The sequence below is a fragment of the Schistocerca serialis genome, chromosome 3 (genome assembly GCF_023864345.2).
Source record: "Schistocerca serialis cubense isolate TAMUIC-IGC-003099 chromosome 3, iqSchSeri2.2, whole genome shotgun sequence".
Taxonomy (NCBI): Eukaryota; Metazoa; Arthropoda; class Insecta; order Orthoptera; family Acrididae; genus Schistocerca; species Schistocerca serialis.
This window is the reverse complement of record NC_064640.1, coordinates 433,520,180-433,546,007: the sequence shown is the minus strand read 5'-3', so window position 1 is coordinate 433,546,007 and position 25,828 is coordinate 433,520,180. Positions and strand designations below refer to the sequence as shown.

Here is a 25,828-nt window from a genome sequence, read left to right as displayed (position 1 = left end):
TATTCAACAGTACGGTGAAATCCTTGCAGTATGCATTTGCAACACACATAGCTCGGTCAGAAAAATTACCCTGTGTTTAAGTTAGGAATGTTAGGTGAGAACGAGAGCATTTTATGCTTTCCGTCTGGCCACCTAAGAAGCATGCGGTAGTGCTGCTGGAGTTTCACCGAACATTATTTCACCCTGAAACTTCCTGGCAGATTAAAACTGTGTGCCGGACCGAGACTCGAACTTGGGACCTTTGCCTTTCGCGGGCAAGTGCTCTACCAACTGAGCTACCCAAGCACGACTGGCCAGGAAGTTTCATATCAGCGCACACTCCGCTGCAGAGTGAAAATCTCATTCTGGAAACATCCCCCAGGCTGTGGCTAAGCCATGTCTCCGCAATATCCTTTCTTTCAGGAGTGCTAGTTCTGCAGGGTTCGCAGGAGAGCTTCTGTAAAGTTTGGAAGGTAGGAGACGAGGTACTGGCAGAAGTAAAGCTGTGAGGACGGGGCGTGAGTCGTGCTTGGGTAGCTCAGTTGCGACAAATAGTGTGGCCTTGTGGTAACGTGCTTGCTCGCTGTGTTGAGTCGGAGGGGCGCTTGGGTTTGATTCCACGTCGATTCAAATTTTAAAGCCGGCAAGGTAGCTCAGCGTGTTCGGTCAGAGAACCGGTTGGCCTCTGTAATAAAAAAAAAACACTGAGTGGAAGGACCAACCACCGAACTTGAACAGGATGTCTTGCGACGTCCGCAACGACCAAACACAACGATCAATAACGAACAAAATAAAAAAAAAGTAGGTAGAGCACTTGATCGCGAAAGGCAAAGGTCCCGAGTTCGAGTCTCGGTCCGGCACACAGTTTTAATCTGCCAGGAAATTTCATATCAGCGCACACTCCGCTGCAGAGTGAAAATCTCATTCTGGGTTATTTCATCCTCTTTAAAAATAAAATGACATTTGAAGCCATATTGTTTCTTTGCCCGTTTCTTTTTACGTCTCAACTGCAGCTGCTCACATCATTGCAGGTTAGCTGTACCAGCTGGCTGGCCAGTGCTGCCCAAGTTTAATGTTGTCCCACATTATTGCCTGTAACATAGCATAAAACGCATCCTTGTGATTGCGCTTGACCGCACTGGACGTAGCTTAGCTTCCGCTTCGCGTGAAACGAAATCCAATGAGATTCAAAGCAAGGGCAGAAGAATACATGATGTAATGTTTACATCAGATTAATTCTTATAATGAACAGAGTATAACTAAAATATTGTGCTGTTACCGACAACACAAATCACTTTCAAATCAAGTTCACTGGCACCAGATACTGCAATGACGCTTCATAGGCTAGACAGTGTTGTGGGTTTGTGATGGCGGGGCGGGAAAGAGACAGCGTTAGCTTGTGAATCCCCACAACTCTGTTCGTCGCGTCGGTGCGCTGCTGACGCCAGTCGAATCCATTGTTGCCAGATAGAGTCAGGTTCAAATGGCTCTGAGCACTATGGGACTTAACATCTATGGTCATCAGTCCCCTAGAACTTAGAACTACTTAAACCTAACTAACCTAAGGACATCACACACATCCATGCCCGAGGCAGGATTCGAACCTGCGACCGTAGCAGTCGCGCAGCGCCGGAATGAGCGCCTAGAACCGCTAGACCACCGCGGCCGGCGATAGAGTCAGGTTTCCAGCGACATTGAATTCATGGTCATTTTTAAGACTGGCGGGAATTTTGTGTCAAACACTGTACATTTTTATATTAATTTCGAGTATAAGATGCATCTGTATTTTTGAGACAAGTTTAGAAGAAAAAAGTGCGTCTTATGGTCTGTAAAGTACGGTACATCAGGAACAGAGCCTACCAAAATCGAAGATTCATCAGCCACAATGTTCTCAAAGACTGCTCGTCCTTGCAGATCGGATATGGAAAAGATTAATATAATATTAGTAAACTGCAGGAATATCCAAGGAAAAGTCCCACAATTAGTATCACTTATTGAAGGTTATTAGGAAGTATTAGGAACAGAAAGTTGGTTGAAACCGAAAGTGAATAGCTACGAAACCTTAAGTTCAGATTACAATATCTACATCTACAGACATACTCCGCAATCCACCATACGGTGTGTGGCGGAGGGTTCCTCGTACCACAACTATCATCTTCTCTCCCCGTTCCACTCCCAAACAGAACGAGGGAAAAATGACTGCCTATATGCCTCTGTACGAGACCTAATCTCTCTTATCTTATCTTTGTGGTCTTTCCGCGAAATATAAGTTGGCGGCAGTAAAATTGTACTGCAATCAGCCTCAAATGCTGGTTTTCTAAATTTCCTCAGTAGCGATTCACGAAAAGAACGCCTCATTTCCTCCAGAGACTCCCACCCGAGTTCCTGAAGCATTTCCGTAACACTCTCGTGATGATCAAACCTACCAGTAACAAATCTAGCAGCCCGCCTTTGAATTGCTTCTATGTCCTCCCTCAATCCGACCTGGTAGGGATCCCAAACGCTCGAGCAGTACTCAAGAATAGGTCGTATTAGTGTTTTATAAGCGGTCTCCTTTACAGATGAACCACATTTTCCCAAAGTTCTACCAATGAACCGAAGACGACTATCCGCCTTCCCCACAACTGCCATTACATGCTTGGCCCACTTCATATCGCTCTGCGATGTTACGCCCAAATATTTAATCGACGTGACTGAGTGAAGCGCTACACTACTAATGGAGTATTCAAACATCTCAGGATTCTTTTTCCTATTCATCTGCATTAATTTACATTTATCTATATTTAGAGTTAGCTGCCATTCTCTAAACCAATCACAAATCCTGTCCAAGTCATCTTGTATCCGCCTACAGTCACTCAACGACGACACCTTCCTGTACACCACAGCATCATCAGCAAACAGCCGCACATTGCTATCCACCCTATCCGAAAGATCATTTATGTAGATAGAAAACAACAGCGGACCTACCACACTTCCCTGGGGCACTCCAGATGATACCCTCACCTCCGATGAACACTCACATCGAGGACAAGTACTGGGTTCTATTATTTAAGAAGTCTTCGAGCCATTCACATATTTGGGAACCAATCCCATATTCTCGTACCTTAGTTAGGAGTCTGCAGTGGGGCACCGAGTCAAACGCTTTCCGGAAGTCAAGGAATATGGCATCCGTCTGATACCCTCCATCCACGGTTCGCAAGATATCATGTGAAAAAAGGGCGAGTTGCGTTTCGCAAGAATATGTAGCGTAAGGATAGGTTAGTCGCCAATGGTGGCGGCGTGTTTATTGCAGTAAATGTGAATTAATCAGTATGAAGTTAAGCATGAAAGGTGGGTCTAAAATAGTTTTCGGATGTTTCTGTAGATCGCCTGGATCAGGAGCTGTAGCGGTAGAGCACTTCAGGGACAACTTGCAGAATACCGTTAGCAACTTTTCTGACCACACCGTTGTAATAGATGGTGACTTCAACTTGCCAGTCATAGATCGGGAGAGTCAAGCTATCAAAACTGCTGCCAGAGACAGGGATTCGTGTAACATTATTCTGAATGTCTTGTCCGAAAATTATTTCGAGCAGATAGAGAACCAACTCGAGAAGGTAGTTTCTTGTACCTCTTGGCGCCGCGCGGGATTAGCCGAGCGGTCTTGGGGGCGCTGCAGTCATGGACTGTGTGGCTGGTCCCGGCGGAGGTTCGATTCCTCCCTCGGGCATGGGTGTGTGTGTTCGTTCTTTTGCAGTCATGGACTGTGTGGCTGGTCCCGGTGGAGGTTCGAGTCCTCTCTCGGGCATGGGTGTGTGTGTTCGTTCTTAGGATAATTTACGCTAAGTAGTGTGTAAGCTTAGGGATTGATGACCTTAGCAGTTAAGTCCCATAAGATTTCACACGCATTTGAACATTTTTTTTACCTCTTAGCAACAAACATAGAAGGTATCAGTGATGATTTGGCTGTGCTAGCAACTACGGGTATTACAAAGAAAAGAGAGGGAGGAAAATATTTTTTCTTAGAAAGAATAGGCTAACAGGATACAAATTACAGGGTATCTGAGTAGTCAGTGCTGAGGACGAAGATGTGGAGTACAAATGGAAAAAATTCAAAAGCATCGTTCAGAATGGCTTAGACAAGTATTTTTTGAGCAAGATATTAACAGCCGAGTTAGAAAACTGTTACGTAAACAAAGAGAACTTCGTCATAGGTTCAAGAGAAATCAAAACCTAGCAGACAAACAAAAGCTGACTGGAGAGAAAATGAGCCGAATGAGAGCTATGAGAGAAGCAATCGATGACTTTGAAAGTAAAATTTTGTCAACCGATCTGAATAAGAACCCTAAGAGGTTTTGCTCTTAGGTAAAATCAGTAAGCGGTTCGAATTCATCCATTCAGTCACTCATTAACCATGCATGCCCCGAAACGGAGGATAACAGAGAGAAGGTCGAAATACTGAATTCAGTCTTCCGTAACTGTTTCACCACGGAAGATCGTAATACGATCCCTCCTTTCAATCACCGTACGAACGTCGAAATGCAGATACTAAGATAACCGATCGCGGAATTTAAAAAAAATAAAAAAAAACTATTGCTCAGGATTGGAAATGCATCAGTACCAGAGGAGATAACTTAAGATTCTACTAATATTACGCGAAAGCACTTGCTCCCCTTCTACCAGCACTTTATCGTAGTTAGCTGGAGCAACGAAGGGTAGGCCTACCTAGCGACTGGGAAAAAGCCCAGGTCATTCACGTTTTCAAGAAGATTCATAGGACAGATGCAAATAATTATAGGTCTATATGTTTGCCGTCAATCTGTTGTAGAACAATTCAGATTATTACGGAACAAGTTTTATGCTCAAGATTTATGATGTTTTTGGAGAACGAAAATCTCCTCTATAAAAATCAACATGGATTCGGTAAACAGAGATGTTGCGAAACTCAGCTCGCTCTGTTTCTCCGTGAGATCCACAGCGCAGTGGACAACGGCGCTCACGTCGATACCGCTTTCCTTGTCCTCAGGAAGGCATTTGACACCGTTCCACACTGCTGATTAGCTAACAAATACCAGCTTAACGAGTATCGGTCCAGATCTGCAACTGTGTTCAAGACTTCCTTGTAGCTGGTACTCAACAAGTCGCTCTTAACGGAACAAAATCGACAGATGTAAAGGTAATTTCTGGATTACCCCAAGGAAGTATGATAAGACCGTTACGGGTCACAAAGTATTTACATTATCTAGGAGAAAGCGTCGGAGGCACTTTAAGATTGTTCACAGATGATTCAGTTGTCTATAAGAAAGTAGCAGCGGCAGAAAACAGTATCGATTTGCAGAATGACCTGCAGAGGATTGATGAATGGTGCAGGCTCTGACAGTTGAACCTGAGCGTAAATAAATGTAACACATATCATACATGTAGGAAAAGAAATCCACTACTGCACAACCACACTACTGACATCAAATTGCTGGAAGCAGTACTTGCCGTAAAATATCTAGGACTAACTAAACTGTCCAGAGCGACCTTAAGTGGAATAACCACAGAAAACAAATAGGAGGAAAACCAGATGCTACACTGTGATTCAGAGGAGGAATCTTAGGGAAACGTAGCTCATCCACGAAAGACGTGTCTTACAAGGCGCTTGTTCTAACTATTGTTGAGTATTGTTCATCAGTTCAAATGGTTCAAATGGCTCTGAGCACTATGGGACTTGACATCTGAAGTCATCAGTCCCCTAGAACTTAGAAGTACTTAAACCTAACTAACCTAAGGACATCACACACATCCATGCCCGAGGTAGGATTCGAACCTGCGACCGTAGCGGTCGCACGGTTCCAGACTGAAGCGCCTAGAATCGTGTTCATCAGTCTGGGACTCTTATCAGATAGGACTGTTAGAACAGAAGGAGAGAGGCAGAGACAGAAAAGATCCGAGGAAGAGCGGTGCGTTTCATCACAGAGTCGTTTAGTCGGCGCGTGAGCATTACAGAGATGCTCAACATAGCGGCAGTGCCATACGCCACAAGAGAGGCGTTATGCATCACGGAGAGGTCTGCTGTTGAAATTTCTAGAGCGTACTTTCCGGGAAGAGTCGGACAACTTATCACTTCCTCCCACATACATCTCACGAAATGACCACTATCAGGAAATTCGAGGAATTAGAGCTATTACATAGGCCTAATATTCTATTAAGACTGCGAGTGCTGCAGTGTACATATTTATCTCGAGAAAACATTTCACAAATTACAGTCGGGTGATGTCGAGCATCTCTGTAATACTCACACGCCGACTAAACGACTCTATAATCGTAATGAAACGCACCGCTCTTCCTCGGATCTTTTCTGTCTCTGCCTCTCTCCTTCTGTTCTAACAGCCCTACCTGATAAGGGTCCCAGACTGATAAACAATACTCAATAATCGTTAGAACAAGTGCCTTGTAAGACACATCTTTTGTGGATGCGCTACGTTTCCCCAAATTCCTCCTGTGAATCACAGTGTAGCATCTGTATTAATTACAACAGAATCTGTATATTGAGTAAGCAGTAAAGGAAACAAAAGAAAAATTTGGAGTAGCTCGCGCGGTTCCAGACTGAAGTGCTTAGAACCGCTCGGCCACCAACGGCCGGCGAGGAGGTATTGAATAGAATTGGGGAGAAGAAGAGTTTGTGGCAGAACTTGACTAGAAGAAGGGATCGGTTGGTAGGACATGTTCTGAGGCATCAAAGGCTCACCAATTTAGTATTGGAGGGCAGCGTGGAGGGTAAAAATCATAGAGGGAGACCAAGAGATGAATACAGATTCAGAAGGATGTAGGTTGCGGTAGGTACTGTGAGATGAAGAAGCTTGCACAGGATAGAGTAGCATGGAGAGCTGCATCAAACCAGTCTCAGGACTGAAGACCACAACAACATGTTCCATTGCTTTAGAAGTTAGAATATATGTTACAATTTACAACTAAGGATTTATTGTCCAATACAACCCCCCCCCCCCCCAAAAAAAAAAAAAAAAAAACCTGGCTGCAGCCCTGACAGCACCCTTACATGATCAGTTCTTCATGAGCAGTTACTTCTTTATCCGTATCACTTACAGCATGTGAGAGTTCCCAGGCACAAGACCATTAAGTCTGATTGCAGTTCTGCTAATGGACTCTAAGATGGAGCACTGAATATCTGTAGTTCACAGCTTGCATTTTATTTACGAATGAGGTAGGGCTTCATGCAAAGCGAGATGATAAATTATCACACTGTGGGCTGTTGCAAATTCTTGAGTGATTATAGAAGCAAGGCATTAGGCTTGCTGTAGTATCAACATATGGGCAGGAATTGTGGGTGACCAATACTATACCAGATATGGTAAATTAACAGGTGCTATTTATCACCAGTTTTTATGCAGCAAATTAAATCTGCTGTTGAAAAACTTTACCTTATAGAAAGACAATGAATGTGGTTTATGTATGACAGAACAACACCCGTTTCTCTACACCTTCTCCCAATACAAAAGTTAAATAAACGAGGGATTAAGACTTCTTGGCAGATTAAAACTGTGTGCGAGACCTAGACTCGAACTTGGGACCTTTGTCTTTCACGGGCAAGTGCTCTATTATCTGAGCTACCCAACCACGACTCACAACCCTTCCTCACAGGTCTAATTCTGCCAGTACCTCGTCTCCCACATTCCAAACTTCACAGAAACTCTCCTGCAGACCTTGCAGAAACAGCACTCCTGGAAGAAAGGATATTGCGGAGACATGGCGTAGCCATGCAAAGTGACAATTTTGTCGTGGAACAATGAATTGGTCGAGGAGATCCTGAAGTATGGCCTGCCTATTCACCACACCCACATTACAGGAGCCAGTGTCCCAAGAATGTGACCAAATTTGAGGGTAGTCAGTGGATAACTGTTGGAACAAAATAGTCATTAGCTGACAACCTCTGTACCATCAGTTGTACTGTAGTTGTGTGAGAATTACTTGAACAAATGACACTTCTATTTCCCCACTTTATCATGGAATGTAAATGGAGACCAATATTTGTAACGAAGTGCTTCTATCAGCCACTCAGCCACCCACCCACCCCCCTTTTCCCACAGCTCTAAAATGAAGGAAAAAGTTTAGTGAAGTCAGATGTTTTTCTTTCAAGAAAAGGATTTAAAAGTTGGTATTACAAAGGTTTTTAAGATGGTGGGAACTGGACCTTTTCTTGTAGCTACTTAAAAGTGGCCATTCATCTTTGACAATTTTAAAAATACTAAATACCAATAGGTCTCACCCCCTCCTCCCCCCCCCCCCCCCACACACACACACATAAACTATTGCATGGTTGCCCTTGGTTCAAATGGGATGCTAAGTAGCACAAATAATCACCCCACCTAGAGAAATTGTGAGTCAGTTTCCCTGGCCTCATTCTAGCAAAACTTAGCAGTGTAACAGTTATAAACCTCACATGATCTGTTGAATACCTTTCACTAGTAGGGCTAAAGAAGAAGATAAATGAAAAATAAGAAGCTATAGCCTTTCTGCATACAAATTATTTTATATGGGTAGCAGCAAAACCGAGGTTGGTGAAACACCTCAGGCTGCACAAGACTCCTAGTTTTCACCAAGGTGTTACATCATGGATCTCAATACCAGTAAACTGAAGGAAGAATGGGAATCTGATGATGAATTAATGTGTGCTACTGGATATAACCTTTTATCCATTGATTCTGCTCATACAGTATATTTATAACAGCATGATCCACAACAACCATTCTATGATAAACATATTTCCCAAAGATCAATCATTCTGCTGATATTATACCCTGTGACATCAGTGAGCCGTACAGGACTTGATTTTGCACTTTCTCATTGTCTGATGTCTTTTCAGTGTCTGCACAATACTGACATTTTTATCACACAAGAGAGGAAACTGCAGCACCACTTTGTACACCTCCTCTTTACAGTCATAATTACATGTCATCGAACACTATTCTACACATCCTGTAAGTTTTAATTCATGCAGGCTCTCTGGATTTTACGATCTTCATAACTGAGGCTGGAAGCTTATAGAGGAGCTTTGAATATATAAAATAGGTCTGAAGTCCGTTGGCAAACTTGAGAAACTCATGAGAGTTGTTTTTTGAGTGTTTGGATATTAGAGTGATTTGTTTGGATCATAACAAATGGTTCAAATGGCTCTGAGCACTATGGGACTCAACTGCTGAGGTCATTAGTCCCCTAGAACTTAGAACTAGTTAAACCTAACTAACCTAAGGACATCACAAACATCCATGCCCGAGGCAGGATTCGAACCTGCGACCGTAGCGGTCTTGCGGTTCCAGACTGCAGCGCCTTTAACCGCACGGCCACTTCGGCCGGCGGATCATAACACAAAAAGTAATATAGCCTATGCTTTCAGAAACATGTGATGCAAATTCACTTTGTCTTAATTTTCCATATACAGTTTAACAAATTACAGCTCTGTGTCCAGCACATAAAATGCAGAATACTTCAGCCTGATTTTGACAATAAATGTGCATATCAATAAATAGTGAATGACTTGTATAGTTGAAGCACTGATGCAGGGAGCCTAGCATCTCTCTGATTATAAAATAAATATCACTTATTTTTCCCATAATAGTTTCTAGGAATATGTTTTCAGTCTTGACTCCATTTAACAAAAATCACCTTTTCATTTCTCAGTAATGTATTATTTTGGTACATTGTTTCAGGTGGTCACAGCACATTCTTTGCTTTGCTCAATACTTTCGTGCACATCGTAATGTACTTCTACTACATGGTATCTGCAATGGGTCCAGAATACCAGAAATACATCTGGTGGAAGAAGTATCTAACTACAATGCAAATGGTAAGCTGATGTCTTATTTGACATCCATGTCATTTGACACAGACATACATGAAGAACTTACTGTCCCCTTCTGCTGCAATGTAATAAGTTAGATCCTAATGAAATGACTCACAGTGGAAAGACTGGACTAACATTTACAATATGTTTTTCACTAAAATGATAAAGATCAAGAAAAGTACAAGAAGGATAACAAAGCGATTGTGAACTTCCTGTCAGAAAGAAATTCAGCATCAATGATTTCATACAGACATATACAGTCACTGTAAAATACATGTGAATATCTTATAAAACACATTAAATGTGTAACATTAAATATTCAAACTCTACAAATAAGGTAAAAATTGTATGATAAATCATGATAATTATTTACATAAAACTTATTTTAAATTGGATTAAAAAGTATAAAATTATTTCTCCTAGCCCCATACAGATTCCCAATCCCATACATATAGTTCTGCAAATTTGTGATTGTGCATTTTAATAGCTATAAAAATACTAGTAAGATTTAAAATGAAAAATGTGAGATGCATGCAGCAGATAATAGTGATAATTAGGAATTCAGATGGCAAGATCTGTGATAGGGTCACCCTAATGGAAGGACTGGGGTTCCCACATAACTGCTTCAGCATTCATCATGTTTAATACATCACTTGCCTTTATTAAAGTCAAATGAGTTTTAAAAACAATTAACAGTAATATTGACTGAGCAGACTTTAGAAAAATTACTTTTGAACAGCTACCACTACTTATGAGCCACCAAGCATTAAGTATACACCAAAAGTACAGCATTTTAAAACAATTAACTACTGTTAATAAAATTCACAGAACAGTTTTTTTGTCAACTAAATGGCCTTTGAACAGCTGCCATTAATATGAACCCACTGTAACTCAGTGGACAGGAAAGGTACAGAATTTTAAAAACAATTAACGGTCACTGAAGAGTAAGTTACAGTTAACCAAAATTCCCTAATCAGATCTTAAGCAAACGATTTTTAAACAGCTGTTATTAATAATGAACTCACTGTCATTCAGTAGTCAGCAAAATACAGAATTTAAAAAGTGAAAGTTAACCAAAGTTCACTGATCAAATTATAAGCAAATGATTTTCAAACACCTGCTATTAATTATGAACCCACTGTCATTCAGTGGACAACAAAATACAGACTTGTAGAAACGATTAACAGTCATTGAATAAGCAGCTACAGTTAGCCAAAATTCACTGATCATGTTTTAAACAAAACACATTTAAACAGCTGCTATTAATTATGAACCCACTGTCATTCAGTAGACAGCAGGATACAAAATTTTAGAAACAATTAACAGTCACTGAATAAGCAGCTACATTTGGCCAAAATTCTCTGATCAGATTTTCAGCAAATGACTTATAAACAGCTGGCATTAATTATGAACCCACTGTGATTCAATATGGACAAAGTACAGAATTGTAAAATCAATTAACAGTCACTGAATAGTCTGATTCACTGATCAGATATGATTTTTAAACAGCTGCTATTAATTATGGGTGTTGGTTACTTAAACCCCACTGGGGTTGGGCAGATGGAGGCGAGGGGAGAGCAAGAGGTAAGAACATACACAGAAGTTACTTAACTTGGACAGGATGGCCACCATTCTTCCACTCCTTAAACCTGCAAGATACTGGATGCCTCCACTAGTGTCAAACTGGTCACATAACCTCCATGTCACTGGCGTGTTTTGCAAAATATTTATTTTTATTTATTTATTTATTTATTTATTGTTCCGTGGGACCACATTTAGGAGAAGTCTCCATGGTCATGGAACGAGTCAATACATGAAATTATAACACGATTGTAGAAACACATAAAATGAAACAAGTCGTTAGTTTAAATAAAGAAAATCAAGAATGTAACACTGGAATTTGCTTAATTTTTTATCTCTTCCAGGAGCTCCTCGACAGAATAGAAGGAGTGAGCCATGAGGAAACTCTTCAGTTTAGACTTAAAAGTGTTTGGGCTACTGCTAAGATTTTTGAGTTCTTGTGGTAGCTTATTGAAAATGGATGCAGCAGAATACTGCACTCCTTTCTGCACAAGAGTCAAGGAAGTGCATTCCACATGCAGATTTGATTTCTGCCTAGTATTAACTGAGTGAAAGCTGCTAACTCTTGGGAATAAGCTAATATTGCTAACAACAAACGACATTAAAGAAAATACATACTGTGAGGGCAATGTCAAAATTCCCAGACTATTGAATAGGGGTCGACAAGAGGTTTTCGAACTTACACCATACATAGCTCGAACAGCCCGTTTTTGAGCCAAAAATACCCTTTTTGAATCAGAAGAATTACCCCAAAAAATAATACCATATGACATAAGCGTATGAAAATATGCGAAGTATACTACTTTTCGTGTTGAAATGTCACTTACTTCAGATACTGTTCTAATGGTAAATAAAGCGGCATTTAGTTTCTGAACAAGATCCTGAACATGGGCTTTCCACAACAGCTTACTATCTATCCGTACGCCTAGGAACTTGAACTGTTCCGTCTCGCTTATAACATGCCCATTCTGTCTGATTAAAATGTCAGTTCTTGTTGAACTGTGGGTTAGAAACTGTAAAAACTGAGTCTTACTGTGATTTAGCATCAAATTATTTTCCACAAGCCATGAACTTACTTCATGAACTACATTATTTGATAATGTTTCAATATTACACACAAGATCCTTCACTACCAAGGTGGTGTCATCAGCAAACAGAAATATTTTTGAATCACCTGTAATACTAGAAGGCATATCATTTACATAAATAAGGAACAGCAGTGGCCCCAGCACCGACCCTTGGGGAACGCCCCATTTAACAGTGCCCCATTGGGACTGAACATCATTACCACTCTCAATATTGCGGAGAATTACCTTCTGCTTTCTGTTCTTAAAGTAGGAGGCGAACCAATTGTAAGCTACTCCCCTTACTCCATAATGTTCCAACTTCTGCAGTAATATTTTGTGGTCAACACAGTCAAAAGCCTTCGTTAAATCAAAGAAAACACCTAACGTTCTCAACCTTTTATTTAATCCGTCCAAAACCTCACAGAGAAAAGAGAATATAGCATTTTCAGTTGTTAAGCCATTTCTAAAACCAAACTGTACATTTGACAGCAAATTATGTGAATTTAAATGCTGCAGTAACCTTGTATATACAAGCCTCTCGATAACTTTAGCAAACACCGATGGCATAGAAATAGGTCTATAATTGTCAACATTATCCCTGTCTCCCTTTTTATAAAGTGGCTTCACTACCGAGTACTTTAATCGGTCAGGAAACCGACCACTGCTAAAGGAAAAGTTACAGATATGGCTAAGTACTGAGCTAATATACGTGGAACAATACTTCAGTATTCTGCTAGATACCCCGTCATATCCATGAGAGTTCTTGGTCTTTAGTGATTTAATTATTAACTCAATCTCCCTCTTGTCAGTATCATGGAGGAGCATTTCAGGTAACAGTCTCGGAACACTTTTTTCTAAGAGCGCTATATGATTCCCTGTTGGGACTAGGTTTCTATTTAGTTCACCTGCTATATTCAGAAAGTGATTATTAAGTACTGTACATATATGCGACTTATCAGCAACACGGACATCCCCACTACGCACTGATTCTATATCCTCGACCTGTCTCTGCAGACCAGCCACTTCCTTTACGACTGACCATATGGTTTTAATTTTATCCTGAGACTTAGCTATTCTATCTGCATACCACATACTTTTTGCCTTCCTAATAACTTTTTTAAGCACCTTACAATACTGTTTGTAATGGGCTGCTGCATTTAGATTTTGACTGTTTCTAACGTTTTGATATAATTGCCACTTTGTTCTACAAGATATTCTTATCCCTTTAGTCAGCCACCCAGGCTGCCTGTTTGTGCTAGTACCCTGTTTTAAACGTTCTAACGGAAAGCAACTTTCAAAGAGCACGAGAAAAGTCTTGAGGAAAGCATTATATTTATCGTCTACTGTATCAGCACTATAAACATCTTGCCAATCTTGTTCCTTGATAAGGTTTACAAAAGTCTGTACAGCAACTGGATCAGCTTTCCTAAAAAGTTGGTAACTATATTTAACATGTGTTGAAGCACAAAAATCTTTTAGACTTAAAATTTGTGCATCATGATCTGAAAGGCCATTCACCTTTTTGCTAACAGAATGCCCTTCTAATAATGACGAATGAACAAAAATATTGTCTATGGTTGTTCTACTGTTCCCTTGCACTCTCGTTGGAAAGAATACGGTTTGCATAAGATTATATGAATTAAGGAGGTCTACCAGCATCCTTTTCCTTGCACAATCACTTATACAATTAATATTGAAGTCACCACATATAACTAACTTTTTGTATTTCCTATAAAGTGAACCAAGAACCTCCTCTAGCTTTAGCAAAAATGTTGTGAAATCGGAGTCTGGGGATCTATAAATAACAACAGTAAGAAGTTTAGCTCCACTAAATTTAACCACACCTGCACAACATTCAAACACCTTTTCAGTGCAGTACTTTGAAACATCAATTGACTCAAATGGGATACCGTTTTTCACATACATGGCTACTCCCCCACACCGCAAAGAGCTCCTAGAAAAGCTGCCAGCCAACCTGTATCCTGGTAAAGGAAGCCTCTGAATTATCTCCTTATTTAAGAAGTGTTCAGATATACCAATAATTTCAGAGTCAACATCTATAAGCAGTTCACTAACTTTATCTCGAATACCTTGTATATTTTGATGAAATATACTAATTCCCTCATTAATCGGATACCCAAGCTTTGTAGAAAGTGGTTTCTTTGTTAGAGAGACTTCCCTTAAGCAGGAATACCTATCAGCTGACTTCAATCTAAAAAAGGTACAGCTCTAACACCCACAACTACCGGAATTTTCCCATGAGTGATCCCACCACCCCCACCTATGCTGTCACCTATAAGTTTTGCCAACCTCCCCTTCCCATACCTGTTGAGGTGCAGGCCATGTCTAGTGAAACCCGTCCTACTGATAGACTCCACCGACACCACTGAAATGTGACTCATGCCTTCTGTCATCAGCGCACCCCCAAGTCTCATGTTATTACGCCTGACGGCTATATTAAGATGAGGCCGATCGTGACGCTGAAACAGTTCCACGAAATGCACATTCGTGTTGCCGGTCTGAGTGGCTATCTTTTCCAGGTCACCATCTATGTCATACTTCCCATCCCTATCAATACTATTACCAGCCCCACCCACAATCACTACCTGATCCTCTTTAGTAAAATCCCTACATAACCCCCCTATGTTAAAAGTCACCTGAGCCAATCCTGCATTAGGCTTCACAATGCTGGTGACCTGGTACTCACTCCCCAAAACTTCCTGCAACTGCTGGCCTACACCTCTACCATGAGAACTACCTAACAGCAGAACCTTCTTCTTTCTCTTAGACTTTGCAACTGTCCTAGCCACCGTAACTGCTGAGGTCTGCTGCATACTTCCTACATCTACAGCTACTAGAGATTCCTCTCCACTAGACTCTGACAGTTGGTCATATCTATTACAAACACCAATAGTAAAGCTATCTGAAAATCTCCTTCTCCTAGCAGATCTCTTGCCAACAGCCAGCTCCCATTCCCCAACCCCCTTCTCCCTCCTCATCCTATCTAGCTCCTCCTGTGCGTTTTTCAACTGCACCTGAAGGGCACAGATCTTACGCTCCTGCTCCTCTATCAACTTACTCTTGCTACATAACCTGCAGTTCCAGGAGAGGATCTCACCAGAATGCCCACTGGCTTCCCCACTGCATTCCCCCCAGTGAAAATACTTCGAACAAGTCTCACACCGCAATCCACTACTCACGAACCTACGGCAAAGCCCACACTTCTCACTCATGGTAAAATTTTACAATTATTGAAACAAGAAAACAACTTTATCTAAGTTCCGCTACTACAATAAGAAGATGTTAAAAACTGACTACAATTATCACAAACTTGCTCTACATGCCCACTCATGGAAACCGCTTTGTAGGGCAAGCAATAACTGACAGTCAAAGCCAGGCTTAATGCAGAAATTGCATTGAAATTCAATTTAAGGGGTCTCATATTTGATTCCATTAGGACAGAGGGGTCTAGGGGCAGACCAAATCTCAATAGAAGCACAGAAAAGTCTGGGAGAACAGGGAACTGATATTCTCAGGGATCTAATGCAGAAGATCTGGAAAAGAGAAAGAATGCCGCATGCGTGGAGAAGCAGTAAACTGGTTCCCATATATAAGGGGAAAGGGGTATCCAAAACTGTGACAATTATAGAGGGATAAAACTTATGTCCCCCACAATGAAGATCTGGGAAAGGATAACTGAGAAGGGGTTGCATCTAGAAACTGAAGTATGAGAAGAACAGTTTGGATTTATGCTGGGAAGAGGAACAACTGATGCAATATTTGCACTAAGGCAACTGATGGAGAGGTACAGAGAAGTACAAGCTGGACTGCATATGGCCTTCATCAATCTTGACAAGGCACATGACAGAGTGCCAAGGCAAGAGATATGGAGATGTCTGAGAAGTAAATGCCTGCCAGAGAGTATATCAGGGTGGTAGAAGACATGTATGAATGTGCAACGACATAAGTCAGGAGCAGTGAAGGTGCAACAAAGGCATTTCCAGTGAGAATAGGACACCAGGGATCTGCTCTCAGCCTGTATCTCTTTGACCTTGTCATGGATGCACTAGTCAAAAATGTGAAAGAAGAGGCACCTTGGAGCATGATGTTTGCCGATGATGTTGTAATCTGTGAACCCACCCAGGAGGCACTTCAAGACAAGCTTGAACAGTGGAGAAAAGCTCTAGAGGAAAGGGGAATGAGAATTAGCAGGGTGAAAACAGAGTATATGTGTACAAAGGATACCAAAGATCTATACATTAACCTGCAAGGAGAACAACTGATGCTGGTCAAGAAATTTAAATATCTAGGCTCTTACATGCAAAGTGATGGAGGACTGGAGGCCGAAATACAGTACAAGATAAATAGTGGGTGGATGAACTGGATGAAACTGAAGGAGTTCTGTTTGATAAGAAGGTTAGCTGCAGAATTAAAGGAAAACTTTACAAGTCTGTGGTGAGGCCTGCAGTGCTGTATAGTGCAGAAACTTGGCCAATTACAAAAGCCCAAGAGAAAAAGATGGAAGTGGCAGAAATGAGAATGTTAAGGTGGATGAGTGGGGTGACATGAAAGGATAGACTAAGGAATGAATACATTAGGGGAACAGTGAAAGTGGGGCCCATAGGGAAGCAGATCCAAGAAAGTAGGCTAAGATGGTGTGGACATTTGCAGAGAAGAGGGGAGTACTACGTGGGGAGAAGAGTTGAAGACCTAGAAATCGAAGGATCAAGGAGAAGAGGAAGACCGAAGCTGAGATGAAAAGACAAGGTAGCAGGGGACCTATGGGAGAAAGGATGGCTTGGAGAAGAAGGATAGGCATTGATGGAAGAGAAGGATCCAGCATAGCAATGCCAACCCCACATGATGTGGGAAAAGGCTGAGATGATGATGATGATGATGATGATGATGATGAGATCGGCATTCAGTAACTCATATGTGGTATATGTGTGTAAGACCCATAACAGTCATTCTGTTAATGCTACAATACAGCAAATACTCTCCCAATCATCACTATCATATCCCTAATTGTATAGTAGATGTTTGCAAATATGTAAGTAAATCACACTGTTCATGTTTCTGGCATATCTGAGTTCATAATTGAGTTGAGTAGTGGTATTAATGGGGTGAGAGCATAAATTGTTAATAAGATACCATTCTCGCTGATGTTGGTGCTAAGTACATGGTGTGCCTTATGATAATGCAGCCTGGGGTCACAGACATTTTATCCACAAGCAAGTTAAAGGCAATTTCTATTACATACTGTTTGAAGCCTATTAAACCTTTTTATACACCTTTTAAATGGTTGGCTACTGCAGTAGAATAGTGCACCAGCTCATTGGATAATCAATGTCCAAACATATTCTTATAAGCAGGGCTGGCCTGAGAACATTTTTTCCACATGAATTACTTATCATTTGGCACCATCCCCCTCCCTGCTTTTCCCCTCAAACATGTTCATCTGTATCAGTGACTGTGAAATACACTGTATACAAATGTTGCACATGGGTACACCTGGCACCCCCCTCACCTTGGCGCCCCAAGTCACCGCTACTAAATGTGATACGTACTGTGTAGAAATCTCACAGTTGTGGCACATCTGGCACCCTCTCAGCTTGTAATTGCTAAATTAATGTCATGTAGTCCTTATGTGCTTCATCAAGTTATAGGTACATATCTTGTGATGTTTGTCATGTTGATTACAGGGTGATTATAACTAAAGTTAAACTTTCAAAACACTTTTGAAATAACACCACTGGTCAGAATGATGTCAAATTGCAATGGAGTATTATCCTAGAAGGGAGAAAACGTATGGCAGAAGAAAAAAAATAGTGTGAAAATTGATCAATAGATGGTGCTGTATGTGTCACAATATGTAAATAAAAACAGCTGTCATGTGCAAAACCCATTGAAGTTGATATAAACATGCCAGGTACAAGGCTTTTCCTCCTTTCGCATCTGAGTCATTCGTCATGACTGTCTCAATGCAGGATCGCGTTCTGTTTGTGAAGCTGTATTGCAAGAATGATGACTGTGCACACGCTGCTCTGCAGATGTTCCAGACACTCAAGGGTTTGAAAAACAGGCATTGGTCCGTGGATCTGGAGGAAATGATTCAGAAATTTGGAAACACAGGTTCTTTTGGTGTGCAACCTGGTAGAGGGAGGAAACAAATTGATTCAACATAAGTGGAAGCATTGGTCACAGCAGGGCAGGAGGAGACAAGTGGTGGTGTGCAAATGTGTAGTGCATGGAGAATTGCCCAAACATTGGACATACCCATGAGGACAGTGTGTAAAATCCTACGAAGCATCCTTCTCTGCTATCCATTCAAAATTACCCTTGTGCACTAGTTACTTCCTGTTGGCCTGCCAACAAGAGAGACTTTTGCTTTAGAATTTCTTGCTCGCATGGAAGTGGACAATGATTGGCTGTGGAAGGATATGTCAATACACAGATTTGTCAAATATGGGCAACAGAAAATCCCCACACAAATCAACTAATACCACTTCATCCTAAAAAGGTCACTGTGTGGTGTGGGTTTATGGCATCATTTATCATAGGGCTATATTTTTTTGAAGAGACAGGTGCTTCCAGTCCTGTTAGCTGTACCATCACTGATAAGCGCTATGAGTGTCTTTAGTGCAACCACATCATTCCAGCTCTCCAACAGTGTGGATGTATGGATGGGATCATTTTTATGCAAGATGGCACCTGATCTTAATCCATGTGACTTCTGGCTGTGGGGCTATCTGAAAGATGTTCTGTTCAGTGTTCCGATTGCAAACTTAGCTGCATTGAAGGCACACACTGCACAACACATTCTGAATGTGAGCGTGGAAACACTTCGATCAGTTGTGGAATGTGCTATTTCTTGGTTTCAACTTGTTGCAGAAAACGGTGCACAGCATGTTGAATATATTTTGTGCCAGTAACACAGAAATTAATAATCCAATTTGATTTTGATTGATGCTTTTTATGTGGTTTTTGGTCTCAGGACAATTAGAAACCAACGTGATTGAAGCTTTGTATGCTGGTTTTGGCCTCAGGGCAATTAAAAACCAATGTGATTGATGATTTTTATGCGGCTTTTGGACTCAGGACACTTAAAAACCAATGTGAGTGATGCTTTTTATTTGGTTTTTGACCTCAGGATAATTAAAAGCCGATTTTTCCCATCTGATGGGATATGACCTTGCTGTGGTGGATCGGCTTACATAACTAACAGTATCACACTTGCACACCCATACACACTGAGTAGTACAGTTTGTTTAATGTGAAATGTACACCTTAGGCATTGTTGTATGATTCTTTTGTCATTTGTAGTCGACCACTATTAAATTATGATGCTTACAGCACCATCTATTGCTACATTTTGTAACTATTTATTTTTCTTCTGCTAGGCATTTTCCCCCTTCTCCAATAATATTCTGTTGCAATTTGACGTCATTCTGACCAGTGGTGTTATTTCTACAATGGTTTGAAAGTTTAACTTTAATTATAATCACCCTGCATATTTAAGACTTATGTAGAGAGAAAAGTTCATAAAGCTCTGTTAGTATTTATTATTTATTGTTTCTTTCATTTTGTTTCAGGTGCAGTTTGTACTCATATTTGCACATCAGTTCCAGTTATTGTTCATAGACTGCAATTATCCAAAGGCATTTATGGTTTGGATAGGCCTGCATGGTGTAATGTTCCTCTTCTTGTTCTCTGATTTCTATAGAGCAAGCTACACTACGAAGGTCAAGGATGAAAATTCTGGAGCCTGCATGGTTAGTATGAAATTTCTAAAACAAATTACAGCTATAGCTTTCCAAAGGTTACGATGTGTTTCACATTCTTTGGATTAAACAAAATATAAAGAAGATTGCAGACTAGACAGAATTATCAACAGTGAACATTTTTCTGGAATATTGTGATGTGATCAAATATGAAAACATAGTTCAATTAATTAAAGTTACTTCAATGATCTGGCAGACAAAAATTATGTAATACGGAAGTGAACCCTACATTTTATGATCACAATTGTATCTTTGCTTACACATGACTGTGGCAGCTCCCATATAATTTTTTTGACAAAACTTAATAAATGATTCATCCTGATGATCTATTTGACAATAGTTTATTAAACCATAAAAAGAAGGAGAAACCCCCACAATTTAAAAAATTTTTATAATCAAATCTTTATTTTTCATTCAGAGACGTTTACTGCTCCGTCATCAACATTAAAACAGTGTTCTCATTGTGTACCTTATAATAACTGTGAATGCTAAAGATATGTCACAGACATCACAAATAGTTACCTTCACTGAAATGGTTATACTGATTGCAAAACGGGATGAACACCCTATTAGTTATCATTATGGCCCCTCTTTCTTGTTACATTACATTACTACTTACCAAAGGGGATATTTTGCATATCATTACCAAAAATATAAAAGAGGAAGCATTCTATTACTTTGTTTTCAATTATTATTGTCTTTAACTGAAGCGTAGTTTATGTCCATATCATGATTCCTCCATGCTTTTGACAATCAGATCACTTTCACATTTTTCCTAACTGTAGGAACTATTATATACTTTAGAAATTATTTTTGACTTCTGTCTTAGCACCTACACATCTTGAACCCTTCCACAGCAAGAGTTATTTATAATTTGCAAATATGGCTTTCAGAGAGTTCCCATTCTGTATCATTTGATTGATTATGATCAAAATGTATAAAAATTAAAATTGCTAATACAGTTTTCTTTTATAGTATCCATCAATAATTCAGGACTTCCTCCTGTGTACAAATTATCTACTAATGCGCCATGTTATGAAAGTTACTATACGCCTTTTGTGTGATTGAGGCGTATCCTATCATAATAATGAACATCAGGATAACTTTCACCTAGTATTTGTTCAGTTATCAGTTGATATTAGACAGAAGCTATGAAATGCTCAACCCTTCATTAAATCATCTTAAGGAATTCTCTGATATAGACTCTGTCAGAAAAGAACTATTTTTAGCTTAATGAGTTAATGTTTCTTTCTTTTTCGTGGCAATTTCTAACACCTAAATATTGTAACCTTGAGTAAAGCATAAATGAATAAATTTTGCTATTATTATGAAAATGAATTCTTCCAGTCCATTTGTGGCATAACAACAAACCAGTGCTTAACAGTATTGGTTAATAACAGTCTTGCTTGCAATTTTAGTTTCTGTATTAAAAAAAAAAAACTAGAATTGCAACCAAGACTGTTATTAACCAATTGTAATAAAAATGAATCATTCTGTAGAAATCTTTTGCAATGAGTACTGCTTCATCAATGATTAAGTGTGTGAAAGTTGTAACATTTTGAAAATGTTTTTTAACTGTTTTCTTTTCTTTAGAAATTGTTTGTGTGTTTGTTGAAAAAATATTACAACAGCTGCAAACTTTACATAGTATCTTAGAACCATAGTGTTTTCATGTCTACTTCATCACGGTGTGCAACAATACTGAAGCTATAATTGATAATCATCTTTTAGTATATTTAATGCTGCAGTATGGATATATCAATATTTCTCCTACTGAACAGTTATAGTGTTTCCAACAACAATAGCTTCTGTATTATGTAGAATGTGTGCAGAAACAATATATCTTTTTTTTTTTTCTAGCCTCTTGATGATCAGAAGAAGAATACAGACAGCAGTGCAAATGGTACTGCAGTTAACGGAAAAGCCCAGCAGATATCTGATTACGCAAATGAATACTCAAAAGCTTATTCCAACTGTTATTCCAATGGTGTAAACAATGGTTATATGTCAACGGCAAAACAATCGCTAACGCAACGTGCACAAAAAGGAAAATAACAAAACATTTTTGGAATGGTTAGGTTCACAGCTACAGTAGGTCCATGAAGAATCAGCATGTAAGGAACCTCAGTCACCTATTGCCCTTGTGTGAACTTCCTTACTGCCATGCGGAATCTTCCAATAAAAGTGCTCCAGAAAAACATGTGTGAGAAATGAGCAAAGAAGAACCATGTGACTATTAGTTCTGTTATTGCCGAAGACAATGAGCACTTGTTGTTGCTCAGTTGTGCCTACTCAGGGTTTCAAAATAAATATTTTCAGCAGAACAGAGAGAGCAGACTTTGTTGCATGAGTGCCATTTGAAACACTTGCCTTACATGTTGTTTGCTGAAAATGTGGTGTTAATTGTGCCTCAAGAAGAAAAATTATAAAAGATAAAGAGCACTTATTGTCCATTACATTTTGCTATATTTGTCTTTTACAGCTCATAGTTAGAAGCCTAGAATACCTACATTTTGTATGTTACATTTAAATCTCAATTTTTTTAATCTCTGGAGGTTACTTAATTTTTATTCTCATTTCAGAAAATGTTATATGTAATACTTAAAACATAGTGCCCATTGAGCAGTTTCCCATTGAGAGTTGATTGTCAGCAATGTTTAGACAACGAAAGTAGCCTTCAACAGGCATTGTTGTAATCATAATATAAGGATACTATATTGTTGCTGATTTTAACTGTCTGGGACCAAGAATATCAAGAATAACTTTGAAAGTGTTTCTTGTTGTAATGTTTAAATGAAAGCTTTACATATAACTGGCAGCATTAAAGTGATATTAAAACACTTAATTATACAGAACACCTACAGATATGTTATATATTGTTTTCAGCATATTTGGACAATAATTGTCATTATGTCTGTTCAGTTTAATCAGAGAGATTGTTGCAGTATTGATGAAGTTTTCTACAAATGGATTGTTGTGGTCTGTTTTCGCATACGTTTTATTAAAATTAGTTGATTACACTAAAGTATTTGATTCTAATGAAAAATGGTTTTCTGCCAGTTTGTATTTGGTAAATGATCCGTAATATTATTTTGTTGTTGACAATTATTGTGTGTCTGTGTGTGTCTATATATCTGTTTGTGTGTGTGTGTGTGTGTGTGTGTGTGTGTGTGTGAAAGAGAGAGAGAGAGAGAGAGAGAGAGAGAGAGAGAGAGCATCTTTGTTCGAACATATGAAAAGAGAAAGAGAAAAGGGAGTATAAAACTGTGTGTATGTACATAAATATGAACAGATATTTTTGTACATAATCTAGGTTCAAAAGAGTTTTGAAAAAATAAAGCATTATTTACAGTTGTTTGTACCACCAATCATATATTTTAGTCCTGTTGGAAACAGGCTGTTCATAATATTGTCTTTATCTTGTGTCTCATTATAAAATATGGAAAGATGCAAAAATGCAGATAAAACTGTTACCCTGTTCAATAAATTCACGATCAAACTTGTTACTTGCAGTCATATTACTTATAAGCAAATTTCATAATTTTGTCACTGTAGCTTTTGAGGTATGAATTCCTTTTCTTACTTTTCTGACAAAAAATTGTTTCATAATGTGTGAAATGTTATTGAAACTACCCATTAAAATAGATTTATTTCAAAGTTTTATAGACAAATATGTGTGTTATAAATGGAGAGCAGATAAAATAGGAGAAACTAATAGCAAAGAAAGATAACAATTCATTGTATATCGGTACTCAGTGCAGATGCCAGAGAAGCTAATACAACAGAAAAATAGAAAAGGCAGTCATTATCAAAACAGTAGTACCAAGCAGAGGTTACCACAGTATTCAGCATATAAAAAAACATTGACAAGCAAATGTATTCATAAACATATAATAAAAATGGAAACAGGAGAGAAACAAAGTTGAATGAGATAATGTGGAAGAATGAGGGGGAAACAGTATAGAATGCCAGAGAAAAAGAGTACTGAAGAAGGAAACAAGACTATCTGACTTACGTTTACTACCTCAAATAAGAAATTTGCCAAAATAAAATAAATAATCACAAGCATGTGAAAGAAAATAAGTTTTCCTGTTGCTGGCCTTTGCCTGACCTGAAAGTGGCTCACCAGACTAGTTATAGGATGACATATATGTTAACACAGACACCAAATATGGCTAAACTCTATATTATTTTACATTCACACATACAATACAATGCTGTGTGATACACAATTAGAAACACAAAATACATAACATGTGAAAAGTCTAATTCCTCATTTAGACTTCAAGAGGAAGGTGGAGTGACTGAATCAAGTAGAATGATAAAGACTTTAAGGGTGATATGATGGGTTACAGAAAAACTGAAAACATAGAAATTAAAGTGAAACAGACTGAAGTAACTTAATATGGTTATGTATGTTTGGTCATGTTCTACATACATCTCTCTCTGTAAGGAGTACATTAATTTCAGAGTTTCTTTCATCATATTGAAAAAATAATTATATTCCCAAGGTATGAAGAATAACATTTATGCTCTCATAAATCATCTTTGAAGGGACTAGAAAAACTGTAGTGCATGGGAAAGGACAATGTTTGTAATAGGCTCAGCTACAAATTATATATCTGAGTAATAAGAATCATAATATGATAGGAGCTGACAAGGTGGACTTCCATATGACATACAGTCATCAAACTGTGAGGCTGATGAGGAGTTCAGTAGAGGTACAAAGTAAGGTATTTGTTGTGGTGGTGGTGGAGGGGAGCATCATAAAGGAATTTATTGTTCCATTGGGGGTGTCATGTAATGGAATTTGATACAGTACTGTGACACAAGATAAGTAGTCTGTGGAGTGTACACACAGTTAGAGCAAGGTCAACATGGGTTAATTTATACCACAAAATGGTGTGTGTTTTGTGATGCCAGTGTGAGTACACATAGTGAACATTCTCAGAAACTGAGATTTAGGTGTTCTTGACAAATATACCATCAGTATCATCACACATGAGAATCACATTTCATGAATTTCTAAAAAACAGCTTAACTATACACAAGACTGAAGACTATGTCTAATCAGAAGTTAAACTCTTCCAAGTTTCAGAACCTCTCCATTAATCTACTCAGTTATGGTTTTATGTCAAAGCTCTAATTCCACATTATGTTTGTGAATTTGATCCTTCTTACCAAATATGTTTTCTACAACTTTCATTGCAGAATTCTGTTGAACACTCAGTCTTCATGACACCTTGGCAGACTATATGTTATGTTAAACAAACATAACTAAAACAAACATCCAGTGGTACTTATCTATGTGATTCTTAACAAATCAATATCCTGACATGTGTTCATTCCCTTGAAGCGCAGTCATTAGAAATACTTTGCAAAGAATCACTTTTTTTGAGATTCAAACGAAATCTTCTCTAGATCATTAGTCTAAACTCTATCAATGTTTATCAATAGCCTTCAGTTACCCTGAGTGATTGTCTTCATGTATGAACATGTCTGAAAATTTCTCCTACAAAGGATCCCCCAACCTTTCCTCCTTTTTACTGCCACATAATCATGAACCATTTTCTAATGCACAGTCACTCCATCTTAGT

General features: G+C 39.1%; 1 protein-coding gene across 3 annotated transcripts in view; it reads left to right on the top strand.

The window, feature by feature from the left end:
* The window catches only part of LOC126470321 (elongation of very long chain fatty acids protein AAEL008004-like), a 655,643-nt gene extending 632,058 nt beyond the window's left edge, over positions 1-23,585 (top strand). For all 3 annotated transcript variants that reach the window (XM_050098103.1, XM_050098102.1, XM_050098100.1), the window contains 3 exons: positions 9,669-9,805; positions 20,043-20,222; positions 22,092-23,585. In XM_050098103.1, coding sequence (XP_049954060.1) covers positions 9,669-9,805; positions 20,043-20,222; positions 22,092-22,286 — 512 coding nt within the window. In that variant the 3' untranslated portion in view covers positions 22,287-23,585. The remainder of the gene's footprint in view (positions 1-9,668; positions 9,806-20,042; positions 20,223-22,091) is intronic.
* Positions 23,586-25,828: the final 2,243 nt, after the last annotated feature.